General features: G+C 47.8%; 1 protein-coding gene across 14 annotated transcripts; it reads right to left on the reverse strand.

Annotated features, from left to right (window-relative positions):
* Nucleotides 1-224: 224 nt before the first annotated feature.
* ZDHHC4 (zinc finger DHHC-type palmitoyltransferase 4) lies at nucleotides 225-13,732 on the reverse strand. Of its 14 annotated transcripts, none has more exons than XM_033192024.1 (9): nucleotides 13,625-13,696; nucleotides 12,430-12,583; nucleotides 10,132-10,255; nucleotides 9,132-9,205; nucleotides 7,908-8,086; nucleotides 6,714-6,839; nucleotides 4,564-4,808; nucleotides 705-782; nucleotides 228-587 (listed from the first exon to the last, which is right to left on the reverse strand). In XM_033192024.1, exons 3-9 carry the CDS (start codon nucleotides 10,246-10,248, stop codon nucleotides 294-296), a joined length of 1,113 nt encoding a protein of 370 aa, XP_033047915.1. In that variant the 5' UTR covers nucleotides 10,249-10,255; nucleotides 12,430-12,583; nucleotides 13,625-13,696; the 3' UTR covers nucleotides 228-293. The 14 variants fall into 14 exon arrangements, with proteins under 14 accessions (XP_033047922.1, XP_033047921.1, XP_033047919.1 ...); XM_033192023.1 differs by having other exon boundaries at nucleotides 12,404-12,583; nucleotides 13,625-13,655; XM_033192022.1 differs by lacking the exon at nucleotides 13,625-13,696 and adding an exon at nucleotides 13,416-13,618 and having other exon boundaries at nucleotides 12,404-12,583.
* Nucleotides 13,733-14,857: the final 1,125 nt, after the last annotated feature.

Below are 14,857 nucleotides of genomic sequence, written 5' to 3' on the forward strand. Positions count from 1 at the left end.
CCCTCCTGTCCACATGCGCAGAGTTTAGAGACACCAATGTCTCAACGTCACCTGGAATCTCTGAGAAGTCATCTCTTGATTCCCTTGACACCAAAACTTCAGAGATGCCCGGTTTCAAAAGAAGATAAGCAAAGGGATTCCTCAGTCAACACCCATTTTCCCCTCTCTCCCTTGCCCACTGGTAGTGATTTATAAACACAGTAGAAATCAAAACAAACAAGCCATGCTTGGAAAACGAGGATCCACATGTGTAAATAAACGGGAACTACAGCTCAAAGGCAGTCACACACTTGTCATTCTTGTTTCTTCCTCCCATGACATGGCAAGGCAGGTAGAAAGATCTCTTGAAGGTTGCTCCGAAGCCCGTGGGAGTGAATGTTCCGGTGGACTTGGGGCTCTGCTGATGGAGGCCGGGCCACAAGGGGACAACGCTGGCACCAGGCCCAGTCACCTCTGTACCACTCATTAGTGGTCTGGTTGGTGGCCGCCAGGTACAGGGCAAAGCACAGGTAGCCACCCAGGAGGAAGCTCAGGACCACGACAAAGCCCAGCATGAAGACAATCCGTGGAAAAGTCAGGAACAGGTACTAGGGGCAGAGAAAAGGCAGTGATTTAGGCAGCTGGACTGTGACATCCGAGAGAGTGAAAACCGGCCAACCCTGGGCCTGCCACAGCCACCAGCGCTGCTTCCTCAGTCCACCTACCTGTGTCCAAAAGTGACAAACTGAACATAAACAGCACTGAGAAGCAGCCCAGGAATAATCCCAGTACATACAAGTTTCCTGTGGGATGAAGGAAGTGTTCACACTGAAGGAAAAGGGAAAGTTTACTCAGGAAAATGAGCTATTCCAGTTAGCTATTTATAAAATAAATGCAGACTTCATTCATCAAAATAAAATCCGGATGGACAAAAGAGATCAATGTCTTTCTTAAAACAATACAACCCCAAAAATAGATGTACAAGGATATTCATTGTATCATTGATTTTATCAACCCCTCTTGCGAAGTTTTTTTCTTTTTCTTAATAAATAGAAACAGGGGCCAGGCACAGTGGCTCATGCCTACAATCCCAGCATTTTGTGAGGCCAAGGTGGGCAGATCACTTGAGGTCAGGAGTTTGACACCAGTCTGGCCAACATGGTGAAACCCTTCTCTACTAAAAATACAAAAATTAGCCGGGTGTGGTGGCGCATGCCTGTAATCCCAGCTACTCAGGAGGCTGAGGCATAAGAATTGCTTGAACCCAGGCGGTGAAGGTTGCAATGAGCTGAGATTTTGCTACTGCACTGCAGCCTAGGCGACAGAGCAAGACTCCATCTCAAAAAATAAAAATAAAAAGGCTGGGTGCGGTGGCTCACGCCTGTAATCCCAGCACTTTGGGAGGCCGAGGCAGGTGGATCACAAGGTCAAGAGATGGAGACCATCCTGGCCAACATGGTGAAACCCCATCGCTACTAAAAATACAAAAAAATAGCCAGGGGTGGTGGTAGGCACCTATAGTCCCAGCTACTCGGGAGGCTGAGGCAGGAGAATGGCATGAACCCGGGAAGTGGAGCTTGCAGTGAGCTGAGATAGTGCCACTGCACTCCAGCCTGGGCAACAGAGTAAGACTCTGTCTCAAAAAAAAAAAATTAAAAAAAAAAAAATCAATAGAAACAGGGTCTTGCTATGTTGCCCAGGCTGCTTTCAAACTCCTGGCCTTGAGTGATCCTCCTGCCTTGGCCTTCCAAATTGTTGGGACTACAGGTGTGAGCTACTGCACCCAGCCAAGAAACAAGTTAACTGTCCATCCATCAGGAAGGGTAAACTCTGGGATGGTCACACAATGGGAAAACAAGGAGCCATTAAAAATGATGTCAATTTCTATGTACTGATTGTGAAAAGATTTAATATATTAACTAATGAGAAAGACAAGATGCAAGGATTACACTGTGATTTTGTTTGGGTAAAAACGAAACTGAGGCCGGGCGCGGTGGCTCAAGCCTGTAATCCCAGCACTTTGGGAGGCCGAGACGGGTGGATCACGAGGTCAGGAGATCGAGACCATCCTGGCTAACACGGTGAAACCCCGTCTCTACTAAAAAATACAAAAAACTAGCCGGGCGACGTGGCGGCGCCTGTAGTCCCAGCTGCTCGGGAGGCTGAGGCAGGAGAATGGCGTGAACCCGGGAGGCGGAGCTTGCAGTGAGCTGAGATCCGGCCACTGCACTCCAGCCTGGGCGACAGAGCGAGACTCCGCCTCAAAAAAAAAAAAAAAAAAAAAAAAAAACGAAACTGACTCCGTAAATGGTGTATGACCATAGGAACTGCGCTGCTTCAAGTTTTGTAAGTTATTTTTGTAATAAGCAAAATGAAGAATTTAGAAAGTTTAATATTTTTGAAGGTCACAAGCAAAGAGAACATTTAACAAAACTCCTGATGGAGGAGACTTTCTAGTTGAAGTTACAAAGAAAAGAGATGTGATGAGAAAGAATGTCTGAACTTTTCCATACCAAAACACCCAAAAACACCCAAAACCCCATTCCCAAGATCCAAAAGATCCACAAACAAAAAAACCAGTATAACAAAAGATTAACTGTCATTATCATATAAAGGCCTCAAATCAAGAGTTATTCTGGGCCAGTCATGGTGGCTCACACCTGTAATCCCAGCACTTTGGGAGGCCAAGGTGGGAGGACTTGAGCCCAGGAGTTTCAGGTCATAGTGAGCTGTGCTGGTACCACTGTACTCCAGCCTAGGTGACAGAGTGAGACTCTGTCTCAAAAAAAAAAAAAAAGTTACTATACAACCCAGCAGTTCCACTTCTAGGTGGAATTTACCCAAGAGAAATATAAACATAAAACATATGTTTTTAAACATAAAACATAAAAACATAAACATAAAACATGTTTTATAAACATAAAAACATATGTCCACACAAAAAACTTGTACATGAATGTTCACAGCAGTATTATTCAAAAACAGCCAAAAAGTGAAAACACCAAAATGTCCATCAACTGATGAACAAATAATTAAAATTCAGTCTATCCAAACAATGGAATACTATTCAGCCATAAAAAAGAATGAAGTAAGGCCAGGCGTGGAGGCTCACACCTGTAATCCCAGCACTTTGGGAGGCTGAGGTTGGTGGATCGCTTAAGGTCAGGAGTTCAAGACCAGCCTGGCCAACATGGTAAAACCCCTTCTCTGCTAAAAATACAAAAATGAGGCAGGTGTGGTGGCTCGTGCCTGTAATCCCAGCTATTTAGGAGACTGAGGCAGGAGAATTCTTCAACCCAAGAGGCAGAGGTTGCAGTGAGCCGAGATCGCACCATTGCACTCTAGTCTGGGCAACAAGAGCGAGACTCTGTCCCAAACAAACAAAAGGAATAAAGTAGATTCGTGCTACATGAATTAACCCTGAAAACCTTGTGCCACAAGAAAGAAGCCAGGGGAAAAGACCATATATTGCACGATTCCATTTACATGAAGTGTCCAGAAAAGGCATATCCCAAAAGACAGAAAGTAGATTAGTGATTACCTGGGTCTAGTGCAGGAGGGAATGGGGATGATGAAAAGTTCTGAAGTTAGACGGTGGTGAGGGTTGCACAGGTCTGTGAATACACTCATACCACTGTGGTATACTTTAAAGGGTGAATTTTATGATATGGGAATTTTTTTTTTTTTTTGAGATGGAGTTTCGCTCTTTTCCTCTTGTTGGCCAGGCTGGAATACAGTGGTGTGATCTCGGCTTACTGCAACCTCCGCCTCCTGGGTTCAAGTGATTCTCCTGCCTCAGCCTCCCGAGTAGCTGGGATTACAGGTGGTGGCCACCATGCCCGGCTAACTTTTTTGCATTTTTAGTAGAGACGAGGTTTCACCATGCTGGCCAGGCTGGTCTTGAACTCCTGACCTCAGGTGATCTGCCCACCTTGGCCTCTCAAAGTGCTGGGATTACAGCTGTGAGCCACTGTGGCTGGCCCAATATGTGAATTTTATATCAGTTTAGAAAAAGGAAAAACTTCACATTTGTTAGTTTCTGAGACAGGGTCTTGCTCTGTCACCCAGGCTGGGGTGCAGTGGTGCAATCTCGGCTCACTGCAACCTCTCCCTCCCGGGTTCAAGTGATTCTTGTGCCTTAGCCTCCTGAGTAGCTGGAACTATGGGCATGTGCCACCACACCCAGCTAATTGTTTGTATCTTAGTAGAGATGGGGTTTCATCATGTTATCCAGGCTGGTCTCAAACTCCTGAGCTCAGGCAATCTGCTTGCCTTGGCCTCTCAAAGTGGTAGGATTACAGGCATGAACCACTGCACCGGCCCCGGCTCATTTTTGTATTTTTTGTACAGACAAGGTCTCTACAAGAGACCAGTTATTCAATCATCTGTTGATGGACATTTGGATGTTGCCCAGGCTGGTCCTGAACTCCTGGCCTCATGCGATCCTCCCACCTCGGCCTCCAAAAGTGCTGGGATTACAGGCATGAGCCACCGCACCCCACCTAACTTTATGCTTTTACTGGGGAAATAAATGTCCTTTTTGCAATTCTGAAACTTGAAGTCAGAAACCTATAGCATAATTACCTGAATAAGGAAGACCGTGTCCATAACATGGAGGTGTCCAAGGTCATCGACGTAAGTCTCCTGGTATAGATCTGACATCACCACCAAGTGGATCAGAAAAGTGGTGCTCACAATGGCGACAGTGGCAGCCGAGGCCGTCAAGGTCAAGAGGTAGATGAGGAAGTACCTGATGTTCCAGGCCCCGATGCAGTTGTTCACCCAAACACAGTGATGGTCGAAACGGTGCACACACCAGTTACACACACCTGCACAGAAACGAGGGGGCATGTGCGGAGATGGTGCTTGATGAGACAAGGACACCGCATACCTGCTGAAATTTTCACAGTCTGACCACTGGATGTATAATCAGAGGGAAATGGCACTGTTTAGTTCCAAACTAAGCTTTTGGAAGTGCAGTGTCCAGTACAGGAGCTGCCAGCCAAATGTGGGTATTGAGCACTTGCAATCTGGCTAATAGAAAAATCTGAGGTGGTGGCATGGACCCGGGATCCCGGCTACTCAGAGGCTAGGCGGGAGGATCATTTGAGCACAGGAGGTCAAGGCTAGAGTGAGCTATGATCGCACCACAGCACTCCAGCTTGGGTTAACAGAGTGAGACCCCATCTTAAAAACTAAACCAGGCCGGGCGCGGTGGCTCAAGCCTGTAATCCCAGCACTTTGGGAGGCCGAGACGGGCGGATCACGAGGTCAGGAGATCGAGACCATCCTGGCTAACACGGTGAAACCCCGTCTCTACTAAAATATACAAAAAATTAGCCGGGCGAGATGGCGGGCGCCTGTAGTCCCAGCTACTCGGGAGGCTGAGGCAAGAGAATGGCGTAAACCCGGGAGGCGGAGCTTGCAGTGAGCTGAGATCCGGCCACTGCACTCCAGCCTGGGCGACAGAGCGAGACTCCGTCTCAAAAAAAAAAAAAAAAAAACAAACCAAAAAATGGAAAGGACATTTTGTCAATATTGACAAATTTACAGTTGTTTCTTACTACAATACTCCTTTGAATTCAGTGTGAATATGGAGGCAACAGAAGAGTTGGTGTTAATTTACTTGACTTGGATAGACATGTTTTAAAACTGATGTTCCTGCTTTAAAGTCAAGTCAATTCTTCTGATTAAGATGAATCATTATGTCAACGTAGACATGGATGGTAAAGGAAAATGATTTTTTTGGTACCAATTTCAGATACTGGAAAACTTTTAAGAATGTATGGATATAACTTGCACCTGTGAGTCTACTTTTTCAACTGTACATTTTATTAAATCTAAATACACAAGTATTTCCACATGAAAATTTAGTGTCCAAATCAAGATGTGCTATAAATGTAAAATACACACCAAATTTCAAAGGCTTAGTATGAAAAAGAGAATATAAACTACCTCATGAAGAATTTTTTACATTGATTACATGTTAAAATGATATTTTACATATGTTAGGTTAAATAACATCCTGATTAAAACTGTCTCCAAGCACAGTTACATTTTGGAAAACATTTTAAAAAACTGTTTCTATTTATGGGTTTTTTTTTTTTTTTTTTTTTTTGAGACAGGGTCTTGCTGTGTTGCTGAGGCTGGAGTGTGGTGGTTTAACCATAGCTTACTGCAGCCTCGATCTCCTGGGCTCAAGTGATCCTACCGCCTCAGCCTCCTGAGTAAGCCAGGACTACAACTTTTGTATTTTTTGTAGAGGTGGGGTTTCCCCATGGTACCCAGGCTGGTCTCGACCTCCTAGGTTCAGGAGATCTGCCTGCCTCCCAAAGTACTGGAATTCCTAGCATGAACCGCTGCACCCAGCCACATTCTATTTTTGTTAGACAGCACTGGTCTAGAATCTTGGGCCCTCCCCAGAAGACTAGACTTTGCAGGACTGAAATCTGCAAATACAACATCCACGGAAACACCTTGTGGGGAGCATGTCCTCCCATGTGGCGAGGGAAGGGCTGTTATGCCCGGGGATGAGGACTGTCTACTACATAGGAACACAAGACCTGACCCTCACTCATCTGAAAGAAACCATTATCTTAACTCTACAAGTAGTGGCCACACCACGTCTGGGGGTGAACTAGCTCTGCTTTTAGATTCAGGAAACAATCCCTCACAGACAAAGCCCACACATGTGCTGTTGGGGGTGCCGCTGGAGTCACGAGAGCCACACTCACTGCAGTGCTTGGATCGAGCTGGTTTCCTTAAATCACAAGTAGAGCACCTCACGTTCTTTGGAAACATCACTTCATCAAATTCATAAACATGAAGAAATAATAATTCATTTGCTTTTGTTATAATGCCTGGGAAAAGTAAGGGCATATGTCAGTTTCGTGCAATATGGTGGACTGGATGGTCACAAAACCCGTCCTGATAAAACACAACCGAAACTACTATCTTTAATATCTTAAGCAATTTTTTTTTTTTTTTTGAGACAGTCTTAGTTTGTCGTCCAGGATGGAGTGCAGTGGCGCAATCTTGGCTCACTGCAACCTCTGACTCCCGGGTTCAGGTGATTCTCCCACATAAGCCTCCCAAGTAGTAGCTGGGATTACAGATGTGCTAATGCACGCCTGGCTAATTTTTTGTTTTTTTCTTTGTTAATACAGATGGGGTTTCACCATTTTGGCCAGGCTGGTCTGGAACTCCCGACCTCAGGTGATCCTCCCACCTAGGCCTCCCAAAGAGGCTAGGATTACAGGCATGAGCCATCACGCCCAGCCATGCAATTCATTTTTAATAATGGCTGTATTGAGATATAACTCACAAACCTAATTCGCCCATTTAAAGTGTACAATTCCGCCAGTGCTGTGGCTTAGGCCTGTAATCCCAGCACTTTGGGAGGCTGAGGTGGGTGGATCACGAGGTCAGGAGTTTGAGACCAGCCTGGACAACATGGTGAAACCCCATCTCTACTAAAAATACAAAAATTGGCCAGGCGAGGTGGCGCACACCTGTAGTCCCAGCTACTTGGGAGTCTGAGGCAGAAGAATTGCTTGAACCCGGGAGGCGGAGGTTGCAGCAAGCCGAGATCGCGCCACTACACTCCAGCCTGGGCGACAAAGCATGACTCCATCTTAAAAAACAAAAAAAGGAACAGTACCGTACCAATCACGTGCTCTATATATGACAAAATGAAGTGAAAGTATTAAAAAGATAAACTAAAAATTTTAAGCGGTTCTAAATAACCTGTGGGTCGAAGAAGAAAAAAAATTAGAAAACACTCAAAACTGAAAGATAAGGAAAATGCTACACATCAAATCTTTTACAAAGTCCTCGTGGCGGGGCGGGGGGGGGCTCTCCTTTTTTGCAGCGCTATTAGTAAGACAGTGGAGCTGTCACCATGCTGTATGCTAAGAGCCTCAACTTACCAGGATTGGTTACACAAGTCAGGGTGAAAGAAAACAGGTTTACAAGTAGCAGCAGATAGGGCAGAAGAAGGTAATACAAGGAGAACTCCAGCTCTTGACAGTAGCCAAATACTTCCCAGGTGTACTCAGTATAAACCATCCCTTGCAAGACCAGGTGCAGGACAATGAAGGTGTGGTTTCTGAAAGAAAACAGGCACGTGGCTTGTTCGTGGGGACTTCTCCTTGAAGAAATTGTATGACACTAAAGAAAGTAACTAAGGGCCAACCACTTCCTTTGGGCTTGAAGATAATCATAAGAATTACATAGAAAACTCGGTGAAACATTCTGCATGTATTTAACAGAAATACATGTCAGTATTTTCCCAATCTTTTTTTTTTCTTTTTCTTTTTTTTTTTTTTTTTGAGACGAGTCTCGCTCTGTCGCCCAGGCTGGAGTGCAGTGGCGGATCTCAGCTCACTGCAAGCTCCACCTCCCGGGTTTATGCCATTCTCCTGCCTCAGCCTCCCGAGTAACTGGGACTACAGGCACCCGCCACGTCGCCCGGCTAGTTTTTTTGTATTTTTTTAGTAAAGACGGGGTTTCACCGTGTTAGCCAGGATGGTCTGGATCTCCTGACCTCGTGATCCACCCGTCTCGGCCTCCCAAAGTGCTGGGATTACAGGCTTGAGCCACCGTGCCGGCCAATTTTCCCAATCTTTAAATATCACTATTTAAAAGTAGACAAGTGGCCGGGCACGGTGGCTCAAGCCTGTAATCCCAGCACTTTGGGAGGCCAAGACGGGCGGATCACGAGGTCAGGAGATCGAGACCATCCTGGCTAACACGGTGAAACCCCGTCTCTACTAAAAATACAAAAAACTAGCCGGGCGAGGTGGCGGGCGCCTGTAGTCCCAGCTACTCCGGAGGCTGAGGCAGGAGAATGGCGTGAACCCGGGAGGCGGAGCTTGCAGTGAGCTGAGATCCGGCCACTGCACTCCAGCCTGGGCGACAGAGCCAGACTCCGTCTCAAAAAAAAAAAAAAAAAAAAAAAGACAAGTTAAAACCTCCGTCTCAAACGGCAGAACTGTGAGTAGAGGCTCCCAACTCAGGACTCATGATTCTTTCTGGCCTTCTTTCCCTCACCATGCTGGAAACCACGAGGAGCTTCCTGAAGCTGGAGGATCTCAACAATTAATAATTAAAGCAGAAAAGAGGAGAATATTTAAACTCTGAAATAGAAATACCTCGTGTGGAAAAGGCAGTGAAGCAATCTGTGCGTGGCTCTCTGAAGACATTCTGGAATTATACAGCAAAATACCTGAAACAAAAGGAAAGGGAGAGACTCCATTTCACTTCTCACTTCTCCACTCCCAAACAAATCAGACACTCTACATACAGCTGGCAATCTGCGTGAGAGGAAGTTTGGTTTCCGTATATGGGTAAAGAAGTGATTTAGCAGAGAATAAAGAGGGGAATTATTTCTACTGGTCTTCCTTTCAGGCCAGGTCCATTTCTAGTCTGACTCTGAAGAAGGCACCTGTCAGGGTCTTCAGGGAAAGCGAGGTGAGCAGAGGGGATGGGTCACGGAATGTTAATGTGAAGGCCGCTGCTTCCCCGGCCTGGGTTCAATCCCAGGTTCCAGCGTCCACACCCAGATCACTGGGCTTGGCCCAGGTCCCTCCCAAGTCAATGCCTTTCCATAGGCTGCTTGCCCTGTTTTGCTCACTTTGATCCCTGAAGGAGGGGGGCCAGTCAATGCTGAGCTTTCTGCTCATACATCCCCCAGAGTCACCCATCAAGTCCCCCAGGCGGACCCTGCTCACATCCATGCCCAATCACAGGCATCTAATCCAGAGGAAAACAGCAACCTCTTCTCTCAAAGCACCACCGCAAGAGGACTTTCAGCAGGAACAAAAACACACACAGAGGCTATGGAATGTCCCACAACTGCCGTCAGTGAAATCAATCCATCAATGACATTGAGTGGCATCTTTTTTGTGGTTGTTGAGACAGGGTTTCACTCTGTAGTCCAGGCTGGAGTGCAGTGGTGTGATCATAGCTCACTGCAACTTCAAACTCCTGGCTCAAGGGATCCTCCTGCCTCAGCCTTCTGAGTAGCTGGGATTACAGGTGTGAGCCACTGCACCCGGCCTGGCATCTCCTTTTTGTCCTGTAGCAAAACCGGTGAGTCTCTTAGACTAGCACAGTATTCAAATTCCAGTGCTATCCAAGGATCATCCTTACCTGTGCTCCTCCCCTGGCCAGGCCTTTCAAGCTATGGGTTTTCGAGCAGACGCAGATAAGAACAAGACCTATCACCACCGAAGCCAGGTAGAACAAGAAGAGGACCAGAAAGTCCATCCTGGGGCTACAAAGGAACAGGAAGAGTGTGACTATCTGCTACTGAGATTTCTTCCATGGCACACATTCTCAGAAATAAACTCCCAAATGGCCACCAAAACAGAATTCATCTAGACTTTAATGACGTCTCAAAGCAAAAACCAGAAAAATCAACAAACAAAACAGAATTCACCAATCCTCAGGCACACACAACAGAGGCCTGCTGCCTCTCACTGGGGCCTCCCAAATGGTCCTGAGCTCCCTCCATCAAGATAAAAATTCTGGGCCAGGTGTGGTGGCCCATGCCTATAATCCCAGCACTTTGGGAGGCAGAGGTGGGCAGATCACTTGAGCGCAAGAGTTCGAGACCAGCATGGGCAACATAGTGAGACCCTGCCTCAATTAAAAAAAAAATTTTTTTTTTTTTCTGGAGACGGAGTTTGGCTCTTGTTACCCAGGTTGGAGTGCAGTGGTGCAATCTTGGATCACCGCAACCTCCGCCTCCCGGGTTCAAGCAATTCTCCTGTCTCAGCCTCCCTAGAGGGGGTATTACAGGCACGTGCCCCATACCTGGCTAATTTTTGTATTTTTAGTAGAGACGAGGTTTCACCATGTTGGCCAGGCTGGTCTCGAACTCTTGACCTCAGGTGATCCGCCTGCCTCAGCCTCCCACAGTGCTGGGAGTACAGGAGTGAGCCACTGCACCGGCCCAAGAGAAAAATTTTGAATCTAACACTCTAACACTGTGGCCTGCCTTTGAAGCATCTCCAACCTGCAAATGCAAAATAAACTAAGAAAGAAAATGCATCCACCTTCCTTGCCCCCAGGCACGAATCATTCTTTTACTTCCTTAAATATTCACAAAGATACAGGATTTTCCCCCAAAGAATCTGCTGACAATGCCTGGAGAACAAGCATCTCCTAGAGGCATTCAGGAGCCCTGCAGCCAGAATCAGGCATCCTGTCCTAAGAAGCATCCCTCCAGGACACTGGCCACAGCTCTCAGGAATCACCCTCTGGAACCAGAGTCAACACACAGGCCTGTGTTAAAATACTGGACACTGTGGCCGAGCATGATGGCTCACACCTGTAATCCCAACACTTTCAGAGGCCAAAGCAGGTGGATCATGAGGTCAGGAGTTTGAGACCAGCCTGGTGGTTTCAGCCACCAACATGGTGAAACCCCTGTCTATACTAAAAACACAAAAATTAACCAGGCATGTGGCACGTGCCTGTAATCCCAGCTACTCAGGGGGCTGAGGCAGGAGAATCACTTGAACACTTGAACCCAGGAGGCAGAGGTTGCAGTGAGCTGAGATCATGCCACTGTACTCCAGCCTGGGTGACAGAGTGAGACTCTGTCTCAAAAAAAAAAAAGAAAGAAAAAGAAAGACACTGAGACACTGGATACTAGAATTCTTTTCTTTTTTTTTTTTTTTTTGAGATGGGGTCTCGTTCTGTCACCAGGCTGGGGTGCAGTGGCAATCCTGGCTCACTGCAACCTCCGACTCCCGGGTTCAAGCGATTCTCCTGGCTCAGCCTCCCGAGTAGCTGGGATTACAGGCGCATGCCACCACACCCAGCTAATTTTTGTATTTTTAGTAGAGACAGGGTTTCACCGAGTTGGCCAGGATGTTCTCGATCTCCTGACCTTGTGATCCTCCTGCCTCGGCCTCCCAAAGTGCTGGGATTACAGGCGTGAGCCACTGCGCCCGGGGATACTGGAATACTTTTCCATAGTGTAGTGGTTTAAAAAAAAAATAGAAAAAAAAAAAAGGTACTGGAATTGGCCGGCCATAGTGGCTCATGCCTGCAATCCCAGCACTTTGGAAGGCTGAGGCGGGAGGATCACTTGAACCCAGGAGTTCAAGACCAGCCTGGGCAACAAAGCGAGACCCCCATCTCTACAAAAAATACAAAAATTAGACAGGTGTGGTTGCACATGCCTGTGGTCCACAATACTTCGGATGCTGAGGTGGGAGGATTGCTTGAGGACAGGAGTTCAGGCTTGGGCGACAGCATGAGGCCCTGTCTCAAAAACACACACAAAAAGATACCGGAACTGGTTACTTTTGACCTTAGCAGATATGATTCTGGGCTGGAATTCCAAGTGAGATAAAGAAGAAACTATTCATGACATGATAGGTGAGAGCAAACAAACAGCAGCAGTTCTCACGAGGTGGTTCAGGGTGCCCAGCCTACATTTCTTTTGGTTGGATAATTTTCAGTTGGCAGCTCTGGCATTCCTCCTCCCAACATTCACAGATAATTCAAACAGCAGTTCCTCTTGGGCGCAGTGTGCGCCTGGCACGACCGGCAGCTGCTGGACATTGTTCTTCCAGGAGCCTGGATCTGACTGCAGGGACAGATCAATCGGACACCCACATAATAAAACAACAGTAGCAGTCAAAGGCAGAATATGTTGTGGAAAAGGATTTGGAAGCAGGGGATTTTCAGCACCCCCAGCACAAATGGGTAAGACTTTGGGAGAAATGGTCCAGACTAAGTTGCTCAGGCCGGCTCCCAAATCTTTGGGAGGCCAAGGCAGGAGAGAATCCCTTGAGGCTAAGAGTTTGAGACCAGCCTGGGCAACATAGTGAGACCACTGTCTCTACATAAAAATTTAAAAATCAGCAGGACGTGGTGGCACGCACCTGTGGTCCCAGCTACTTGGGAGGCTGAGGTGGAAGGATCGCTTGAGCCCAAGAGGTCAAGGTTGCAGTGAGCTGTGATCGTGCCACTACCCTCCAGCCTAGGCCACCACAAAGCTGGACCCCATCTCTAAAAATAATAAAACAGGCTAGGCGCTGTGGCTCACGCATGTAATCTCAGCACTTTGGGAGGCCGAGGCGGGTGGAACACCTGAGGTCAGGAGTTCGAGACCAGCCTGACCAACATGGTGAAATCCGTCTGTACTAAATACCAAAATAATTAGCCAGGCCTGATGGCGCATGCCTAAAATCCCAGCTACCCGGGAGGCTGAGGCAGAATTGCTTGAATCCAGGAGGCGGAGGTTGCAGTGTCCAGCCTGGGAAACAAGAGCCAAAAGCCTTCTCAAAATATAATAATAATAATAAAGACTTTGAGAGAAACAGCTAGTTGAGAAGAAATAAGCCAAGTCGGTAGCCTCGGGTCTCTCCCTGCCCCTCCCCATTAGGGCCTCCCGAAGCTACCCGCATCCAAGGCACCTGGCCGGAGCTTTCCCTGGGGGCTGGAGCCCTGGTAGGGGGACGTGGAGTGCAGCAGGCTCTGAGGGGACACCGGGGCGGCCCCGAACTTGGGCGAGGTGGCGGTGGGACGGCGGCCCCACACACAAGGGGTAAGGGAGGGTCAGAGGAGGAGACTGACGGTCCTGGGACAGCCCAAGCTTCCCACAGCCCCGCGGAGGCGGCCTTACCCCCCGCCACTGGGCTCCGGCGCCTCCCGGGCGCGACACAAGACTTCCTGCGGGCTAGTGACATCAGCGCGACGCCCCTGCGGGGCTGACTTCCGGCGGAAGTGTGCGAGGGCCTCTGCCGGTTGCAGGACTAGACTAACAGTGACCTCCCCGGCGCCCTCGCAGCCAGCCTGGGGACCTCCGTGGCCGGGTGTAAGCGCTGGGAAGTGTGATTGTATTGTATTGTATTGTATTGTATTGTATTGTATTGTATTGTATTTTTTCTTATTTGCTTCTGTATTCATTCATTCAGAAATTGTATTGTATTGTATTGTATTGTATCATATTTTTTCTTATTTGCTTATGTATTCCTTCAAGATTCAGAAACAGCCTCACTCTGTCGCCCAAGCTGGAATGCAATGGTGTTATCATAGCTCTCTACAGCCTCCAACTCCTGGGCTCAAGCTATGCCTCCTGCCTCAGCTTCCCAAGTAGCTGGGACCACAGGTGCATGCCACCATACCCGTCTAATTTTTTTTTGTTTCTTTTTTTATAGAGACAGGTGTCTCACTATGTTGCCCAAGCTGATCTCGAACTCCTGGGCTCAAGTGATCCTCCCACCTTGGCCTCCCAAAGTGTTGAGATTACAGGCGTGAGTCCCTGAACTGGGCTGGAAGTGGGATTTTAGAGCAATATTGCCAGGAGACTTACAGGAGGACCGACCTGGGACTGGTGGGGGCAATGACACTGGGGCTGTGACAGGGACTAAGCTGCCCTGCGGCCTGAACAGAGCCCGGTCATGTACCTGCTCAGAGCCCAGCAGGGGGATCCGGGTGGCCCAGGGCAGTCACACTTAGGGGGCTCTCAGACTGTGTCTGCGTGGTGGACAGAGTTTGCTTTCAGCCACCCACACTGTTGGGATCTAGCTGAACAATTCCAGCATCTTCCGTTGCAGAAGCGGGCAGAAAGTGCAATGTGTACCCATCAGTCAGATTCCGCTCCACATGTGTCCTTCCTCCTGATGACAAGGACATCTTGCTCAGTACAGCCCTAAATATCTTCCCCCTGGGGCAGTGACAAGTACTTGACCACAAACCTTGAGGATAAAAGGGAACACTGTTTGATGCTAGGCAGCCTTGGGGTAACAAGAGCTGCTTCCAAACATAGCCCTGAGAAGGCCCTGTGGGGTGTCCTTTTCTCTGACCGTCTCTGAATCAGCTGAGGCCAGGGTCTATTCTTGATGCCTCTAAAGAC

This window comes from Trachypithecus francoisi, unplaced genomic scaffold (genome assembly GCF_009764315.1).
Source record: "Trachypithecus francoisi isolate TF-2019V2 unplaced genomic scaffold, Tfra_2.0 Lachesis_group4, whole genome shotgun sequence".
In the NCBI taxonomy this organism is placed as follows: Eukaryota; Metazoa; Chordata; class Mammalia; order Primates; family Cercopithecidae; genus Trachypithecus; species Trachypithecus francoisi.